General features: G+C 41.0%; 1 protein-coding gene across 1 annotated transcript in view; it reads right to left on the reverse strand.

Annotated features, from left to right (window-relative positions):
• Positions 1–20,805, reverse strand: part of LOC122920383 (cadherin-8-like) — a 391,866-nt gene extending 371,061 nt beyond the window's left edge. The window contains exon 1 of the mRNA XM_044269837.1: positions 20,521–20,805. Coding sequence (XP_044125772.1) covers positions 20,521–20,805 — 285 coding nt within the window. The remainder of the gene's footprint in view (positions 1–20,520) is intronic.
• Between the last annotated feature and the right edge of the window lie 405 nt (positions 20,806–21,210).

A 21,210-nucleotide genomic window follows, 5' to 3' on the forward strand; every position in this document is an offset into this window, starting at 1 on the left:
CCCACAGAGGACAGCTTGTCCTTACCCCTGGGCAGCCTGGCACACATGAGCGACTACATGCTGCAGTGCCTGCGCAACGACAGCAGAGTTGCCCACATTTTAACCTGTGCGGACTACTGGGTTGCCACCCTGCTGGATCCACGCTACAAAGACAATGTGCCCACCTTACTTCCTGCACTGGAGCGTGATAGGAAGATGCGCGAGTACAAGCGCACGTTGGTAGACGCGCTACTGAGAGCATTCCCAAATGTCACAGGGGAACAAGTGGAAGCCCAAGGCCAACTCAGAGGAGGAGCAAGAGGTCGCCAAGGCAGCTGTGTCACGGCCAGCTCCTCTGAGGGCAGGGTTAGCATGGCAGAGATGTGGAAAACTTTTGTCAACACGCCACAGCTAACTGCACCACCACCTGATACGCAACGTGTTAGCAGGAGGCAACATTTCACTAACATGGTGGAACAGTACGTGTGCACACCCCTCCACGTACTGACTGATGGTTCGGCCCCATTCAACTTCTGGGTCTCTAAATTGTCCACGTGGCCAGAGCTAGCCTTTTATGCCTTGGAGGTGCTGGCCTGCCCGGCAGCCAGCGTTTTGTCTGAACGTGTATTTAGCACGGCAGGGGGCGTCATTACAGACAAACGCAGCCGCCTGTCTACAGCCAATGTGGACAAGCTGACGTTCATAAAAATGAACCAGGCATGGATCCCACAGGACCTGTCCGTCCCTTGTCCAGATTAGACATTAACTACCTCCCCATAACCATATATTATTGGACTCCAGGGCACTTCCTCATTCAATCCTATTTTTATTTTCATTTTACCATTATATTGCGAGGCTACCCAAAGTTGAATGAACCTCTCCTCTGCCTGTGTGCTAGGCCTAAATATATGCCAATGGACTGTTGCAGTGGTGGCTGACATGAAGCCTGATTCTCTGCTATGACATGCAGACTAATTCTCTGCTGACATGAAGCCAGATTGTCTGTTACGGGACCTCTCTCCTCTGCCTGGGTGCTGGGCCTAAATATATGCCAATGGACTGTTGCAGTGGTGGGTGACGTGAAGCCTCATTCTCTGCTATGACATGCAGACTGATTCTCTGCTGACATGAAGCCAGATTGTCTGTTACGGGACCTCTCTGCTCTGCCTGTGTGCTAGGCCTAAATATATGCCAATGGACTGTTGCAGTGGTGGGTGACGTGAAGCCTCATTCTCTGCTATGACATGCAGACTGATTCTCTGCTGTCATGAAGCCAGATTGTCTGTTACGGGACCTCTCTGCTCTGCCTGTGTGCTAGGCCTAAATATATGCCAATGGACTGTTGCAGTGGTGGGTGACGTGAAGCCTCATTCTCTGCTATGACATGCAGACTGATTCTCTGCTGACATGAAGCCAGATTGTCTGTTACGGGACCTCTCTCCTCTGCCTGTGTGCTAGGCCTAAATATATGCCAATGGACTGTTGCAGTGGTGGCTGACGTGAAGCCTCATTCTCTGCTATGACATGCAGACTAATTCTCTGCTGACATGAAGCCAGATTGTCTGTTACGGGACCTCTCTCCTCTGCCTGGGTGCTGGGCCTAAATTTATGACAATGGACTGTTGCAGTGGTGGCTGACGTGAAGCCTGATTCTCTGCTATGACATGCAGACTGATTCTCTGCTGACATGAAGCCAGATCCTCTGTTACGGGACCTCTCTCCTCTGCCTGGGTGCTGGGCCTAAATTTATGACAATGGACTGTTGCAGTGGTGGCTGACGTGAAGCCTGATTCTCTGCTATGACATGCAGACTGATTCTCTGCTGACATGAAGCCAGATCCTCTGTTACGGGACCTCTCTCCTCTGCCTGGGTGCTGGGCCTAAATTTATGAAAATGGACTCTTACAGTGGTGGGTGACGTGAAGCCTGATTCTCTGCTATGACATGAAGACTGATTCTCTGCTGACATGAAGCCAGATTGTCTGTTACGGGACCTCTCTCCTCTGCCTGGGTGCCGGGGCCTAAATATCTGAGAATGGACTGTTCCAGTGGTGGGTGACGGGAAGCCAGATTCTCTGCTATGGAACCTCTCTCCAATTGATTTTGGTTAATTTTTATTTATTTAATTTTTATTTTAATTAATTTCCCTATCCACATTTGTTTGCAGGGGATTTACCTACATGTTGCTGCCTTTTGCAGCCCTCTAGCCCTTTCCTGGGCTGTTTTACAGCCGTTTTAGTGCCGAAAAGTTCGGGTCCCCATTGACTTCAATGGGGTTCGGGTTCGGGACGAAGTTCGGATCGGGTTCGGATCCCGAACCCGAACATTTCCGGGATGTTCGGCCGAACTTCTCGAACCCGAACATCCAGGTGTTCGCTCAACTCTATCCATGGGCCCTTTGTAAAATCCTTGGAATCGATAAACCATGGGGCAGTTCTTTGTATTGACCATGCATGTATTTATACGTATAAATGATATATCTTTTAAAGGGGTTGTCCAGGATTTTGATATTGAAAGCCTATCATCAGCTCCATCCATTGTGTATAGCCCCTTTCCCTTTAGAGTGAATGGGATGAGTGCTATAGTTACCAGCTCTGTCCACTACACAATGAGCCAAGCTGTGTAGTACCAGTGCCCACTTGCAACCCAAGAGCTACAGCAAACCAACTGATTGACGGGGTGTGGGGTTTTTAAATGGAGCATGATTGTTCCTGTTGGTCCACTGCTTCACTTGCTTCTATGGGACTGATGAGGTATGGTCTACATCAGTCAAAAAGAAGTATAGTAGATGGAGCAGTGGACTGATGTGTGCCTACTGCTTCATGAAAATGGGAACTCAGGACCTCATGTGTGGAATTGTTTGCTCCAGTTTAGTTTTTTTGCTTGTTTTAAGTCTTCCTATGTGACTTGCATGTTGTTTGCTTACACCATAGGCATAGTTTACTAGTGCTGGCTATCGGGATTATGAGGCCTTCCTATTAAACCCTTCTTATTAAACCATGGCAACTGATCAGCACCATACAACTTTATTGGAGGTAATTGTGGATCAGCTGAAGCCTTCTCAGTCTGACTATCCATTAAGACTGCAGCATAGGAGGGGTTAAGTGCCCATGATCAGAGTAAAAAAATTAATAAAAACATGAATGTATATAGAAATAAGAAATTAATTAAATTAATTGTTTTAAATAAAAAATAAAAACATTTTCACATGGTATAGCTGTGTAGTACTCCAAATAATACAAATTCAACAAATTGTTGTGATTTAGTATGCTTTCAAAACCTTCAAAAGTCCCTAATTCACATTACAACTGCTTACAGCTTAAACAACTCCTGACAGAGTATCACAAAACCATGTTTTGTTTTGTGTTATTTAATAAAAAAAATAAAAATAGTTTTCAAATTTCAAAACTTGTGATATTTGTAGACTGCAAGACCTCATAGGCAGGGCCAACTCCCCTTCTGTACCAGTTTGTAATAAGTCTTATTTATGCTTATTGCAATTGTTTTGTATTATGTATGTATACTCTTTTTCATATGTACAGTGCCATGGAATGAATAGCGCTTTAACTTTTAATAATAATAATAATAATAATAATAATAATAATAATGATAATATAGAGTCCAGGATTAGGTGGCACTATGGCAAACTATCGCTTAACCACCAGTCACATGGAAAAAACAGGGGTCACAGTACTCTCGCAATCTCGTGGTGCACAGCTTGTGAGATGCAAATATGATTCCACAAATAGAAATAAATAAGCGGCACTCACCATTCAATGCGAATATTTCTTTTATGCTGGGTACAGAGAGGGGAATAACAAACAGTGCAATCACAAGGACATGGCGACGGCCGTTTCGCGTATCACCAGCTTCATCTGGCCAATGCTGAAAATCCCATGACGCAAATTACATAATCCTTTATGCGCCCCACGCGCTAACTTGGGCGCGTAATACTGGCGTGGGCTGTCGTGCAGGCCACGTCAGCAACTGGGGGGGTGTATCAATGTTTCGAGTGAGATATCAGTGAAACAATAAAAGCAATAAAAAACATACATATAATATTGAATCATCACAGAAAGACACTCATATCAAGTTTTTCTTTCAGTCCCAGAGGACCGGTGGCATTTGAGCGTAAAATCCATCTGCCTTCTTTTCTTAATAATTCCCGTCCTCTATCGCCCCCTCTGGGTGGATTCTGAACAACCTCTAAGCCTGAAAATCTGAGGACTGAACTATCTTGGTCCGCAGGGGTTATCCCCTTAAACTACTTAATACAGCCATGGAAAAAGTGACTGCTGTAGGCCGAAAAACCCACTCATGCCCTGAGCCCTTATCAAAAACAAAAATCAGCGAGACACCACGCCCCTTTGTATTTTATTTAGGTACAGTCCAATGGCCGATATAATTAAAATGGTCATCAGAGATAACTGGAATATTGCAGCAAGCGATACCAATCTGAAAGATATGAAAGATTCCCGCCCCTTGATTGCATTTAGGAGGTGCCATACCTTGCGTGACAAATTGATCCGCAGCCATTTCAAAGAAACAAAAAACTATACTTGGCTAGATGGTTGGTCACCTAAAGGCAATAAAAGGTGCGGCAGCTGCTCTTTTTGCAGGTTCAATCCACAGTGGTCATACATATCTTTCGGAGGTATTAACCATAAAGTGAACACACTAATTACATGCAGGAGTAAATATGTAGTTTACCTAATCCTGTGCAAATGTGGTAGATTCTATATCGGCAAGACGGTCCGCTGTCTTTTTGAACGTATCCGTGAACACATACACTCAATCACCACCGGGAGGGGTGTCCCACGCCTCATAGAACACATACAGTCCGTACATAATGGAGATAGTTCAGTCCTCAGATTTTCAGGCTTAGAGGTTGTTCAGAATCCACCCAGGGGGGGCGATAGAGGACGGGAATTATTAAGAAATGATAGCAGATGGATTTTACGCTCAAATGCCACCGGTCCTCTGGGACTGAATGAAAAACTTGATATGAGTGTCTTTCTGTGATGATTCAATATTATATGTATGTTTTTTACTGCCTTTATTGTTTTACTGATATCTTACTCTAAACATTGATACACCCCCCAGTTGCTGACGTGGCCTGCACTCGCAATGATGTGCGACAGCCCACGCCAGTGGCGCATAAAGGATGATGTCATTTGCGTCATGGGTTTTTCAGCATTGGCCAGATGAAGCAGTGATACACGAAACGGCCGTCGCCACGTTCTTGTGATTGCACTGTTTGTTATTCCCCTCTCTGTACCCAGCATAAAAGAAATATTTGCATCGTATGGAGAGTGCCGCTTATTTATTTCTATTTGTGGAACAATAATAATAATGTTGCATAACTCTTCTTGGGATATGTTGTACTAAGAGGAAAGGTAAGGAAGGGTTCTTCTGTATTCTGTGACATCTCGTCATAATTTCAATTAGTGACAAATTGACAAGTGTGCTAGCTTTTCCAGTGGCGGAGGAAAACTGTCTGCCACTTTGGCTGCCCGATGACAACCTAATTGATCCTTTTCTAATAATTATTAACTATGAAATCAAATTTGACCTATATTTTCCAAAAGTTTGGGTCAAATCCAAATCAGAATGTTTTGGCTAGTCGGTTTGGTTAATAAGCATTGGCCATTTTTCAGATCAGAACACAGGAAAGATGAAAATGGAGGATCGCATGGCCCTAGGTGATTAATGTGTGTGCATATACAATGGCAGGCATTTGCTACCAAAAAGCAAAAAATAAACAGCATACATTCTACAGTTATAAGCCATGATGATCTGATCTTCAACTTTGCTTTACCTATTGTTAACGAGCCACTTAATAAGCTTTGATAATAATGACATTTTTAGAAAGAAAAACTCTCCTATGGTTGTTGAATGAGTCATATATACACATTGAATATCTATATTACACAACAGTATATAAACATGGTAAAATAATTGGTCATTGGATTTGCTGTTTGTTGTCTTTCGCTTAATTTAAGTTCATAATATTTTTTTTTCTGCGTGGGTGACCTATGGATGCCCCTTTTGTTAATACTGTAAACCTTAAAGTGACCCCTTAAATTGAATTATCCAGACTTCCTGCTGATAATTTCTTGGGTCAGGTTCTAAATTGCTCATCACATCCTTTACTACTGTATGATCTTATTTCAACTTACAATAACCGTAATACACTAAGCTCTGGAGCAGATTCCTCTGGGACTCAATGTCTGGCTGGCTGGGGACCTTCATGTCAAATGGTCTTTTTGGACTCTTTTAATATTTATTTTTTGTTTTATATATATATATATATATATATATATATATATATCAGTATATTTTAACAACAATATGTCCTTCCCTATCTTTCCTCTTGCTTCAACATATCTTGAGATGTTTTGATTTCGAGCCTATCAAGGCTCTCACTTTTATGTTTCAGTAATGTATTGATTGTATTAAATTCATATCAAGAGAAACTGGGTCCTCAACCAAATTTGTTGAACGTTAAAGGGGTTCTTCTAATAGGTCATCAATATGAGATCTGCGGAGGTCCGACTCCCTGTGGGGGTCACACTCCCAGTACCCCCACAATTAGCTGTCTGAAGAGGTAGTGGCGCTAGTGCGAGCACTGCTTCCTCTTCAAAATCACCTGCATGTCTTCTCGCTTGTAGTGGTGGCCCAGTGTAATTACAACTCCTCATCCCATTCATTCGGACCCTCATCAATCTGATATTGATGACCTGGTTGGCTGGATACACTGTAGGTCATCAATATCTTTTCACTACACAGCTTTTTTGAAGGGGTTTTCCAAGAAAATAATGTTAACGACCTATCTTCAGGATAGGACATCAGTATCTGATCAATGGGGGTCTGATTCCTGGTCTGATCATCTGTTTGAAGAGGTCACTGGTGCTCCGGTGAGTGCTGCTTTCTCTTATTAGGCCAATAAGGTCTTGTTTATCAGTCAAGGTGCAGCTCAGTCCCATTGAAGTCAATTGACCTTGGCTACAATACTAAGTATAGCCACTATACAATGTATAGTGCTGTGCTTGATAAGCTATGTGGAAGACACAGTACTCCTAGAAGCACCACAATCTATTAAAATTACTGATCATTGTGGGTGTTAGATGTCAGACCCCCACCCTCTCACATATTGATGACCTACCTGCTTAAGGGTGGACAGCTTCTGTCTTCACGTTTGTTTACATGTGTAAAGTGCATACCATACATTGCTATATTACTATCCCTTTAGAAGAAGGCAAAAAAACAAAACCATGTTCCATGTAAAATCTTAATTGGTCATATTAATGCCATATCTGAGAGCTGTTTTCACTTAAGTAGTAGATCTCAGTCTGGTGGACCTAGAGCTTGGTCTGGTTTCTATGGGTAGAGCATTGGGGGTGATCTAGATAACTGGAAGCATTGTGGTGGATTCAACAGCCTACCTCCTAGTATTAGGTTCAGTAAACATCTGATACTTCACCCTTAGGCCTCATGCACACAAACGTATTTTCATTCCGTGTCTGTTCCGTTTCTTTTGCGGACCGTATACGGAACCATTAATTTCAATGGGTTCGCAAACGTCTTTATGTCCATATTTCCACTCCGCAATAAAATAGAACATGTCCTATTATTGCCCGCATTATGGACAAGGATAGGACTGTTCTATTAGGGGCCAGCTGTTCTGTTTAGCAAAATATGGAATGCGCAGGGATGTCATCCGTATTTTTTGAAAATCCGTTTTTTTGCGGACAGCAAAATACATACGGTCGTGTGCATGAGGCTCATACCTTTTAGGGTTGTTGCTGCTGACGACCCATGTGGTCTAATCAGTTTTGCAATCTAAGATTAAATCACTAGCTACCTGAATTAACCACATCCAGTGTGGAAACTTGGTGTTTAGCTTCACAGCAACACCCCTTATTCTAGTGGCTACAGCTAGGGGTACCTACACATTTGTTGGTGATGAATGCAAGGACTTCATTTAATCACTGAACGTCTTCTGCAACTACTATATCCCACTGTATTCCCCAGTTAGTAGGTTTTTTTCTGCCTGAGATACCCGGCTACCTGGGATTCAGCTTCCTCCACATTTTTCACATTTTTATACCAATAATCATTTTTTGTTTTATTTTAAACTGTCCTTGACGGGCAGTGACTAACTATTAAACACTTGGACAAAAAAAAAAAAAACTTCAACGTCTACACCTTTAAACATACATAATGAGTCTTTCTTCTGCCTCTAAAAAAGAGAATACTCTGGAAAAATCAGCTAAATATTGCAAGGCTAAATGTGATAGCAACATTATCAATATACTGTATATAGAACCTAAGAACTAATCAAAACAGGAGAAACAAATGAAGTAATTATGTAAGGTGAGAACAGAAGGAGCCGGAAGTAATGTATGATTACACAAGGTCATTAGAAGAAATGTGTTTGAGAAGAAACATTTATTAAGATACATTGTTTGATCATTTATTTCAACTCCAAGCAGAGTTTGGAATACAATCTCCCCATTAGCATGACCTTGGAGGGATTATCATATCTTTTTAAATGCTGGATGAATTTGTGTTCAATTAGTTTTATGTACACGGAGACTCATTACAATTATATAGCCTTTTAAAGGCAAGGTGGAAAAAAATGGGTTATTGAAAAGCATTGTAAATTAACTCATTTAGCTACAGTCCAAGCTCTAGAATATATCAGTTGTTTCCAATGAATGCCTTCAAAATGACTAATGATGAAAAAGTAGATGTATCATCAAAAGACCCTTTTTTTTTTGAAGAACTATGGAAAGAATTTTAGGAAGATATTTCTTCAAAAAAGCTACCTTTTTGAAGAAATAAAAAAAAAAAATATTCAGCACTGTGCCAAAGTTCTAGACATGGTGGACAGTTGTAGACAAATCTTGCAAAGGAAGAATGCTTTAAAAAATAGAAGTGTTGATATTTTAAAGTTATTCTGCAGCAGGACAACGACCCCGAACATTCAGCCAATGTCATTATGAACTATCTTCAGCGTAAAGAAGAACAAAGAGTCCTGGAAGTGATGATATGGCCCCCACAGAGCCCTGATCTCAACATTGTCAAGTCTGTCTGGGATTACATGAAGAGACAGAAGGATTTGAGCAAGCCTACCTCAACAGTAGATCTATGGTAGGTTCACCTTCCTGCCAAGTTTCTTTAACAGCTGTATACAAGTCTACCTAATAAGAACTGATGCTGTTTTGAAGGCAAAGGGTGGTCACACCAAATATTGATTGTGTTTCGATTTCTTGTTTTTTGTTCATTCACTTTGCATTTGCGTTAATTGATAAACAAAATAAACTATTGACACTTCTATTTCAGAAAGCATTTTTACTTTGAATGGCACATTGCTTGGTAAGCTATGTGGAAGACTCAGTGCTCATAGGAGCACCGCAATCTCTTCAAACAGATGATCATTGTGGTGTCAGAAGTCGGAGTCCTACAAAGAGTCCAGTGTTATGGTAAGTCTAGTTATTTGACAAGAAGAGGTTTTAGACCTATTTTACGTCACTTGTGCCATCAAAATATGTAAACCGTGTACAAAAACTAGTCATCTGATCAGTCAAGGATAATTTTCTTTCACTGGTCTAAAACTAAGATGTTTGAGACAATTTTTTTTTTATCTTGTATTTATTTATTGATACTTTAAAGTCCCCTCCCGACTTGCCTTCAGTACCCCAAGCAGGGAGCCCTAATTTTATTAAACTAGATTGGTAGAAGCTTTAATAGCCACCAATACTGTGACACCGGAAGGCAGAAGAATTTCTTTACCCAATATTAGAAGAGTGGAATTTCCACAAAAGTTAAACTTTAAAAAAAAAAAAAAAAAGAGAATTCAGCTGTAGGCCATTCACATGGAGAACTCATTTCTACTCAAGTCTTTACTTGTGTAGATAATACTTACTGTCCTCCACAGCTGAAGCCTGTTTTGTACATGGCAAAATGACAACCAAGCAATATTGGCATGAGCTGCTTGGTATGGCATGAAAGCATAGGACATACAATTTCCAGGTGCAGCCATTTAGACGTCATGCTGTCATGGTCAGCATAGACTTCAGTTATAGCTTAGGAGAAAACATTGAGGGTTTAATGGAATGATGACCTTCAGGAAAGTAAAACTGATTGCAGAGTGTTACAGTATGTTGGTGTCGATTAAAGTACAATTTACAGTTCTTGCCAGGGGTCAGACTTTAAGGGAGATTTAAAGGATTTTTCCCATAACAGGTATTGGTGATTTTTTAGCAATGGTATTCCATCAATGTCAGACAGACAGCTATTAAGGCCCACTCCAACCTCCAGAATGGGTCCCTGGAAGTGAAGGAGAGCACACCTTGCAAAGTGTTCCAAAATACCCAGCTGTTTTATTTTTTTATTCACATAGCGGTGAATGGAGAGAGCACAATGAATGCACGACTGCCTCTTTTTTCACCACTATGGTGAGGCTGAAAGTCAGCACTCCGCTATTTTGGAAAACTCTTCATAGAGGTGACTAGAGGGTGTCTGGGCATGTGCGGCTGTTCTCTGTTCACTATGGGGGCCCCATTCTGGAGATAGGAGCTAGTCCTAGATGTGGGACTCAGACCTATCTGAGATTGATATCATATTCTAACTATATGCCATCAATTTAACTATCCATGAACCTGGACATATCCCCATTTTGACCCAAACAGCCCCCCTGATATGAGCATTAGAGCATCACACAGGGCAAAGGCTTTTTTTTGGAGATCCAGTGACATACTGGGCTCTCCATGTGTAAAGCTAGGCAGAGGCTTTCGCCTAGCAGTGAGCCTGGTGACATGACTGACACTAAAGGGCGGGCATTAGCGCTGCCCTATCCGTTTTACAGATCTGAACCCGGACAACCCCTTTAAGTGGCAGTGTATGGACAGAAAGTTTTAACATCCTCCAAAGGATTACTATAATATATGTCTCATAGGATACATCAGATAACACAATTTGTAGGCACTTCTTACATTTATACATTTGCCTTATTTGTTTAAGTTGTTAATATTGAATAACAAAAACTATATATTTATAAATAGATGAATCTTTGATAAATAATAATAATAATAATAATTGTAATAAAAACATAACATAACACATCCTTAAAATGATAATGCATGTTCCTACACAACTGCTATGACAGACAAGAGATGGAAATCCACTCAAACAATTAAACGTCTTTATTTTTACAGCCAAACAGATGTAGCAAAAGGAATTTATCTAGACATTTTGACCAGCCTAAGGGTCAATCACATGCTATTTCTGAACAAGTAAAACTGGGTCAAACATCCTGTAGCAGTATATATTTATTTATGAAACACCCAATAATAGTTAAAGACAGATGGTAAATTTGGAGCATGGTGAGCTTCCAGCTTCAGGACTTGAAGTTTGAAAGCCACACGTTGACAGAGATGAAAACATGGATTTATTTATTTATTTATTTTGTGTTTTTGATTGCTCTCAATGTAAAACATAAACAGGGAAATTCAATTTGCAAAAATCTTCTAGGTTAAATAGGTTTGCACATTTTTGACATTTTTAATCTGTCCTTTCTTCCTGGAAAGGAACCTTATTAAGGCAACTTTCACACTAGCATTTTTATTGGATCCAGCAGGGTTCAGCAAAAACGCTTCTGTTACTGCTAATACAACCATCTGCATCCGTTATGAAAGGATCCGGTTGTATTATCTTTAACATAGCAAGGATGGATCCATCATGAACTCTATTGAAAGTCAATGGGGACGGATCCGTTTTCTATTGTGTCAGATTGTGTCCCCATTGGCTTGCATTGTGGGTCATGACGGATCCGTTTGGTCCGCATCCCATGACGGAAATAAAACCACAGCATGCTGCGCTTTGCTCTCCGGTATGAGTACGCAACCAAATGGAAAGAAATGCATTTTGAAGCATTCCATTCTGTTCAGTTATGTTTTGTCCCCATTGACAATAAATGGGGACAAAACGGAAGTATTTTTTTTTCCGGTATTGAGACCCTATGACGGATCTCAATACTGGAAAGTAGAAACTCTAGTGTGAAAATAGCCTAAGTACTGCAGTTTTTCATAATACAAATTCAATTTATTATTATAGCATGCTGGCAAAACCCTCGACAAATTACTACTACAACCACTGTGGGGTCATATATAGACGCATGTAGAATAGGCAACTCCCAACAGAGCATCACAAAATATTTTTGGTATGTATATATTTTATACAGCATATTTAAACTGCCCTTAAAAATCTTGAATGACACTTTGAGGTCTCCTCGGACTGTATCTATAACACCTTTCAAGCTCTTTCACCTGAAAACGTCATTGTCAAAGTGACAGTAATATATATGGCTATGGGTAAACGGATGGTAACTTCTGGTAACTAACAGCCTGTTTAATAACACAATGTATGGTCCGGTTTTATTTTTAAATCAAAACCTGGTCCATGTATTAACTTTGTCTACATGATAAATGTCACTTGCTGAAGTGATACCACCCCTTTAAGGACAAAGGACACTCATTTAATGACAATGAGGTTCACGTCTCAGACACAGAACAGGAGTGGTTCAAAAGAGGCATGAAAGAATCTATTTATATTAAATAAGACAAAACAAAATTGAATAGAGATGGCGTGGTGCAATATCAATTGCCTGCCACTTACAATGCTGTTCTAGCACCTCACTCAAGGCAGTTTAATCACAGTTCATAGCTTCAATCGTGCAAATGCAATCAACATCTTACCACCATGAACGAAGCATGATTCACCAGTATTTAATGTCGGAGACCCCTTGTTACAGCAGTTCTAATTGAGAAAGCCAGTTGGACGAATAGCAAAATGTATTAAGAAAGAGAAAATTACGATTCCTGTTGCTCTGAATTATTACTATTTAATAATATGGTCACCCACCTCTGATCTCTTTCTAGCTCTCCTATATCTTTTATATCATGGGGAGCCCAAAACTATATCCTAAAGTCAAGATAAGGGATTTTCTAGAGGAGAAATATTACAAAGAGATTATGGCTTTTTAGCTCTCTTGTCATATACCCTAAAATCCCATTTGCTTTCGCAGCTGCTGCTTGACATTGAGCACTGTTTACTGCTTGACTTACTATAAGTCAGATTGTCGGTCTTTAGAGTTAATTTATCAGAGACAGTTGATGGCAGCTAGCAATGAGACATGTTGTATGGTTTGTGTCTAAGTGCCTTAAACCTTCGCGAATATGAATAAGATGTAATATCAAGTGTTTTCTTTCTCAGAGCAGATTGTCTGCCTGTTGTTTTTTTTTTTCTTTGCCTGGTGATATAAAAAGATATCTCTGTGTCTGCACCAAGGGAACGAGGCTTTGTCTAAGTTTCGGCGTACCAAAAACTTCAAAACATATTTACAAAATCCAAGAAACCCGTTGAGTTCTACCTCCGCAAGCAATGTAAGCACAATGTAAATTCTGTAGGTGTAAAAAACACTTGTTCTCCTAGATCCTTGCAATTAATAAATGCAATGGCTTTCACTGGAACAAATTATGACTCTCATATAATTGTCAAGTTTAATGAGCACTACGTTGGATTGCCGCCGTTTTCCCGAGGACCAAGACCCTCCTGTGAAAGCTCCTGAACATCTTGTTTTATTACGGGATATCATTACGTCTTGTTATGTGTATAAATTCTTTGAGCGCTTTAATTTTATCCTGGAGTCTTCATTTTTTATTCAGCCTGTGGCTTCATTAAAATTTCTCAAAATTAAAGCTTCCTTCAGTGTATTACAGCATGGGGTTTCGGTTTTTTAGATAGCCGAGCCAGTCTTTAACAAGGCGAACCTCACATTGAAAGTCTAATTTCCGGTATCCATATTTTCGGAGTGTTTCATATTTATGATAATATTTTTCATATTGCTTTTTTTGCCTCCTTGCAGTGCAGAAGCCAGGATAATTGAATAGTAATACCGCTTAAATTATGTTCATGTGCCTTTGAGGATGGAAGCAGAAGGTTTCTACGTACACTAAATGACCGCTATTCTCATGTGAGGGCTCCATTCGGTGCTCCAGTATTCATTACAGTGTCAGTTGAAAATTATTTACTGAGATTCTGCACCAAAAAGTACAATATGGTTACAAAAATAGAATTAATATGGCAGCAAAAGGATGAAAGGACTGGTTTAATTCATACCAAGCTAGAATGGACCTAAGATACAATACAAGACACAACCTATGAACAAAATGGTGATCTTTCTGCCTGGGGTGGAGGCAATTATACTTATTTCTAGCCTTAGACAAGTCCTTTAATCGTTTGGTAAAAATGGCATGTGCTGGAGACTGGTCACCGTTAGGGATGAGCGAACTTGTGGGCCGTGAAACGGATCCATCTGGTCCTCTCCTGCATAACAGAAACCAGACTGATCCGTTATGTGATCCATAGACTTCTATTATGGCGGAATGCAAAACGGAATGCCTCTTTAAGGCCATTATGGCCCGTGGTAACAGAATCCATGTCGGAATTGTAATAAAAACGGAACCCCAAACTGGAACTTGTAAAACACAAGTTCACTTCATCCCTAGTCATCTTCTCTTAGTCGATCCAATATTTTACAGGTTACAGCAGCAGTTTGTGCTCTAGAGCTGCTCTTCCTACTCTTACTCAATGCAGGAAGTTCTCAAGAGGAAGTTAGGGAAATATTTGCAGTATTTTATTCACCCAATCACCTGAGGTTTTCGACAAATAAACACCATTGATTTATTTTCTTCTAACTTCTGCCGGTTAAATCTTGCAACATTTTTTTGTCCCATAGTCCACTACAGAATACAGTCCCATCCACCACAGAAACATAGGTAAAATATTACTCTCACCAAAAAAGCTCTCCACAATGCTGTATCTCCCTACATATGCCCTCATTTCTGTCTACTACCTTACTGGTGCACTCTGTTCTGCCAATGATGTAAGGTTAACGTTCTCCATAATCTGAACCTCTCACTCTCTGTTACAACAGTTTTCTCGAGCTCCATCAGTTCTCTAGAGAGCACTGCCCCATGCAATCAGGTTAACCCCAACTTCCAAATTCATCTTTTTGTGCAGGCTTATGATGTTCCCTAAACTGACTTTCCGTACATCCCCCCCCCCCCCCCGTTCCCCATTCTTCAGATATGAACACATTCATCTGACAGTAATCCCCACACTCAGTGTATTCACTAACAGATTAAGGTTTTAAATGGGACCTCTCTTCATTAAGAGGGTTGTCCCAGAACGACAACTTATCCCCTATCTAAAGATACGTCTCTAATTTGTTCGGTGAAGGTCCAACCACTGTAACCCTCATGATCAAGAAATGGTGGTCTGGCATTCACATTTCTGCTCCTTTCAAAGTCTATTGGACTGCCAAAGATCCAGCAGCCCCATATAGGTTAAAAGCATTGCCATGTCATATCCTCAACCATCATTCCGCTCAAGATGAAGACACAGGACACCTTATCTTGTGATGGGTCAAACCCTCATTAATCAGACACTTATCACGCGTCCTATGGAAAAGTGATGTTATCATTCTGAGACAACCCATTAAAGCTACATCTCCCTAATAGGGCTCCTTGATATTATTTTTTTTTTTCAGGATAATTCCTTTAACCCTTCACTCTTCTGCTTTAAGCATACCTGTGTCATGTCTCAGTGTAACCTATCCAGGTAAAAGCAGATCAATCAGAAACATCACCGATCATCTTAGAAATAATGTGCATGATTCATATTCTGCTATGCATCAACCAAACTGGCTGCAGAACCAGCAACGTTTCACATGGATTCCTTGCAGACTGTGGACGCGGCACATACTGCCTGAATGCTCGGGGCTTAGGCATAATTTTGGATCTGACACCTCTAGTGGTAGCATTAGAGATGGCAGCTGCCTATGCCTTCCACAGCAGAACAAATGACAGGTCTGGATCCTGGTATCTTGCAAGCACTGAAGCCATGACTATTTCAGTAATGAACATACTACACAAATGGCATCATTCATTACAAGCAGTAAATGAAGAGAGACGCGGGGAAGAAGAAAGGCAGCAATCTCTGTAATAGTCATGGAATTATATTGTAGTATATGTCATATAGCGGCAGAGATGTCCACAGTGCAATTACATTGAGTCCTAATGCATTGCATCCAGCGTAAATACACTGTCTGCTATTTATGAAAATAGATGGTCATGGCTTTCACTGACAAAACTCGTTCATTTCCAGGATAAATACAGGATGGAATTGCATTAGGATATCTAATAGAATTATAGGGGGTTTCCTAGGGTCTATCTTTAGGGAAAATAAGCACCGGCATGACGTATCCCCACTACACTGTGGATAGAGCTGGTTCCCGCAGCATTGCTCTCCTCCACTTCAAAAGGAGCAGCTCCCTCCACTACACGTTCCTGTGACTATTTCCGATGCCTAAGGCTACTTTCACACTCGCGTTTGGTGAGGATCCGTTCAGATAATACAACCGTCTGCATCCGTTCAGAACGGATCAATTTGTATTATGTTTAACAAAACGGATCCGTCATGAACACTATTGAAAGTCAATGAAGGACGGATCAGTCTTCTATTGTGCCAGATTGTGTCATAGAAAACGAATCCATTTGGCTCAGTTTCGTCAGACGGACATCAAAACGCTGCAAGCAGCGTTTTGGTGTCCGCCTCTAAAACGGAATGGAGACGGAACAGAGGCAAACCTTATCCATTCAGAATGCATTAGGTCCAAACGGGTCCGTTTCGGACCGCTTGTGAGAGATCTGAACGGATCTCCGGAAAGCCAAAACGCCAGTTTGAAAGCTACTGATTGGTGGGACGACCAACCATTTTTTCACCGTGAACACCACCCACCAGTTTACAGGGGCTGTCCGACATGTGTGAAAATCTTCCCCCCGGCCACACAGTCACATTTCCTGAAGCAGTTTTGGAAACCAAAATCAGAAGTGGATCATAAGAGGAGAAAAGGTATAAAGGACATATACGATTTTTCCTGTTTTTTGAATTCACTCACGGATTCCAACCTGACTGCGTGGTCATTCCCCGCCACTTAGTCCCCCACACCACTTAAAGGGAACCTGTCACCTCAAAAAGGCATATAAAACCGCCAGCATTACCTCATAGGAGCCCCCAGTCTGTTAATAATCATATGGTTGATCCGGTAATCTGATGCTCCATAGTGTCCAAAAACTAAATTTTAAGCGCCATTAGTGCTATCTTGCCGGTCAGCTGGAAGTCAAGGGGGCAGCGGCTTCCTTGCTTTAAGTCAAGGTAAGCATGACCCCTAACCGTCCCCTCTTTTGTTATATTGACAGATTGCAGTGCGGCCGGGATCGCATAAGTCTGGTAAGGTGCGATCCTGTCTGCAGCTGCCGCTGTTAGCCTGGTTTCTTTGGTAGATTAGGCAAGGGGTAACAGGTGCAGAAGAGCAGAGTTTCACATCTGGCCCAACTCCTTCGGAGACCATGATTATTTGGGCTTTTTGCATAGGACTTCAGTAAATATTTACAAAGTCACAAAGAGTTGTCTAACCTCAGACATTGATGGCATACTGTATTCTCTAGAATATAAGCCAACAATGTCTGAAAGGTGGGACCCACTCCTATCTCTAGAACGGAACATGCGTGGCCGCCCTCCATTAATTTCTATTGAAACTCTGAAAATATCCAAGCGCTGGCTTGGCTTTGCTATTTCCGACAGCCCCATAGAGCTAGATAGAGCAGTGTTTGCACTTGTAAAGTGCACCCTCCACTTATGTATATTGGGAGTTAGATCTGCTATTTTGGGGGTCCTGTTCTAGAGACCTGCAGCTATCTGACATTGGTTGCATATCCTAACAACCCCTAGGACAAAACCCCTTTAAAGCCCAACTTCTCTATACTCTACCTCTGAATATACAATGAACAATATCCTTACAACATGAAGCAATATAATATCATATTTCACATACACCAACTACTAATAGCAGCTGCATGTCACCGGCCCATGTACTACCTGTAGCACTTACCAACAAATCTCATAGCAAAAATGCATCCATTAGCTAAATAGCCTCCGTTTCTTTATGAATGTATATTCAGGGTTAAAGGGGTTCTGCTGACTTTTACTATTGATGACTTATCCTCAGGATAAGTCATCAATATCAGATCGACGGGGGTCCGACACCTGGGACCCCTGCTGTGCAGCTGCTGTCTATGGCAAAGACCATAGACTGCAGCAGTGGACAGGAAGAGAGACGGCACGTGCGCACTGCGGGCTCTTTCTCCTTATACAGCTGATTAGTGGGGGTGCCGAGTGTCAGACCCCCACCGATCTGATATTGATTACCTATCCTGAAGATAGGTTATCAATAGTAAAAGCCAGGACAACTCCTTTAACTGAAAAGGGTGAAATTATCTCAACACAGTGCAAAGTGTGCATATAAATAGTAATATAATGAGTCGCTGGCCATGGTACTGAATTTTTCCCCTTCCACATGTCACATAGAGCTTATCGTATATACAGTATGTGTGCCCCTTATATGCGTGTTTAACTGAGTACCTTCATTTCCCATGGAATACCAATTCTAGCACCTTTCCCTAGAGCTGTGTAGAACTCTGCTCCTCTATTATTCCTCCTGGAAAGGAGGAATAAAATAACAGCTGGGTCGTAGATTGTGTATGGAAACACCCTATTCAAGGGAGTCTGTCTGCAGCTATGGCCATACAAAACTGCTCCCAATGCTCGGCGGGGGCTGGAGGAGCAGGACAAACACATTTTGTAGAGTTTTTATCATCAGGGGTATTGTAAATATGAAAATGTATTCTACCAGGCTCTGCTCCTGCCAGTGCCCAGGAGGTGGAGCTTCACTGGGAAGTGCTCTCTGCATTTCGCATTCTTCACAGCCCATTCCCGCTGTTAAAGCTGTAGCATCAGAACAGGAGAGCACTACAGCCGGGGAGGGGCTGTGAAGTATCTGAACGCACAGAGCACTGCACAGTGAAGCTCTGCCCCCAGGGCACTTGCAAGAGCAGAAAACAATGTCATGTTCACACCGCTTCTGATAATAAAAGCTCCACAAAATGTATGCTTGTCCTGCTCTTTTCAGCCCCTACCTAGAGATTTAAAGGGGTATTTCCATCTGAGACAATGGGGGCATATCACTAGTATATGCTCCTATTGGAGTGATGAGCGGCATGGGCGATATTCAAATTCGCAATATTTAGCAAATTTTTGGTTGAATATTCACCATAAATTCACAAATTCGAGAATTTGTGATCTCCACTCATTTTCTTGATTGTGAAAATCGCCAATCCGGAAATTTGCGCAAAATTTTTAGCGATACGTAAATTCTAAATCAACACTACTCCTAAAGTAAAAGACATTGCAGCCTTCTCATTTGCCCACAAGCAAGAAGCAGTGAGGGATCATGGGTACTGATGAAAAAAATCTAGAATATTGGCGATTACAAATATATAGCACTACAGTCTTGATATTCGTGAATTTTCGAAGTGCCAATATTCGCAATAAAAATTTGCAATTAGAATATTTGCAATCAACGCTATCCTATTGTCTGATAGGTGCTTGTCTCACCGCTGGAAGCCGCACCTATCTCTTTAATGGAGCTCTGAAAGTGGTGGAGGGCGCACTGCACATGCACAGCCGCCCTCCATTCATTTCTATGGGCCACTGAAAATAGCTAAGCGCTCGCTCGGCTATTTCGGTCTGGACTATAGAAGTGAATGGGGATGGTGGCTGGTTATGCGCCGTGTGCTCCCATTCACTTCTATGGGGAGAGCACTTAGTAGTAGCCAGACCAGAGTCCTCCAGCCACCACTTTGGCCCGCTTCATTTTCGATATAGGTGCCTATCCCAGCGGTAGGACCCACACCTATCAGACAATGGGGGCATATCCTAGCAATAAGCCCTCATTGTTTCAATAGAGACAACCCCTTCAAGCGCTTTTTACATGGTCAAAACTGCTCAGAGGCTCCCTTTAATAAGGGGAATGACCACTTTCCATTTTATTGATACATTTCCAGGTGGAATAATAGAGAAATAACACTATGCAGAGTCCTAAGAAAGATGCTTCACAATTGCTTTTTTTTTTAAGAATTCAAGTAATTTACTGGAGATATGTTGGGAGAGTTGACAAGTCCCCTTTAGGAAGTTTAGCCAATAAATATATGTAAAGTTTTTTTTATTATTATTATTATCATTATTATTATTATTATTATTATTAGTAGTAGTAGTAGTAGCATTAGCAGTAGTATTAATAATAGTGTTAGTAGCAGTAGTAATGGTATTAATATTGGTAGTAGTAGTAATACAAGTGGTAGCAATGACAGTAGTATTAGTAGTAGTAATAGTGACAATAGCAGTAGTGATAATATTAGAAGCAGCAGCAGCAACAATGGTACTAAGAAGTAGCAATAATAAAATTATGATACAAAAATAAATAAATAATAATAAATATCAATTTCTGTAAAATATAAAAACTATAGACAACCTGTGAAAAAAAGAACATTTGAAAGAATAAAATCTAGAACTTACTCGTCCAACTAGTATTGGTTCAGGTCCAGAAAACTCTTCCAGCACGAACATTTGATTCCACACCCAGCCTCTCTTGGATCTGTTTAATACTCTCTGTTCATCCATGATTCCATTAAGTTCCGTGGTGGCTTCGGTGGAGAGTACATAGGATTCATTCCTTGGAGCCATATAGACATGAGGAAGAACAGCAATCCATAATATGAAGAATGGAGTCCAAACATCCATGAACGTTTCCCTAAGTCTTTCTGGCATCGTAACGCAAGTTGTAGGGAACACGGACAACATGAAACAATTGTTCTGCTCACATCCAGATTGTGGGCATCCGGTGCATCACGCAGAGAGGGAGATTTACTTGCAGTGGACCTGAGTGTTTATTGCTCAATAAACATAAGCACAAATAGTTCATATTCGAGGGACATGACGTGTCGGGAATAATGTTCATTGAATTTTCCCTTAAAATGAAAAGAAAAGAAAAAAAGATTTGCATGAGTAAAATTTGCAATGCAGATTATGCCATGTGTTTCTCAGCTAACAGGATTTATAGATCTAAAATTAAGGCATCCTACCAAGAGTAGAGGGACGAAAATCACAACCTTAAAGGTATAGTCTCTATTTTTATTTTTAGTTTTTTCATTTCTTCGACACTCCACCCACTTGTTTAGACTAACAATTTTTCCATTGATACTTATT

Source organism: Bufo gargarizans, chromosome 10 (genome assembly GCF_014858855.1).
Source record: "Bufo gargarizans isolate SCDJY-AF-19 chromosome 10, ASM1485885v1, whole genome shotgun sequence".
NCBI lineage: Eukaryota > Metazoa > Chordata > Amphibia > Anura > Bufonidae > Bufo > Bufo gargarizans.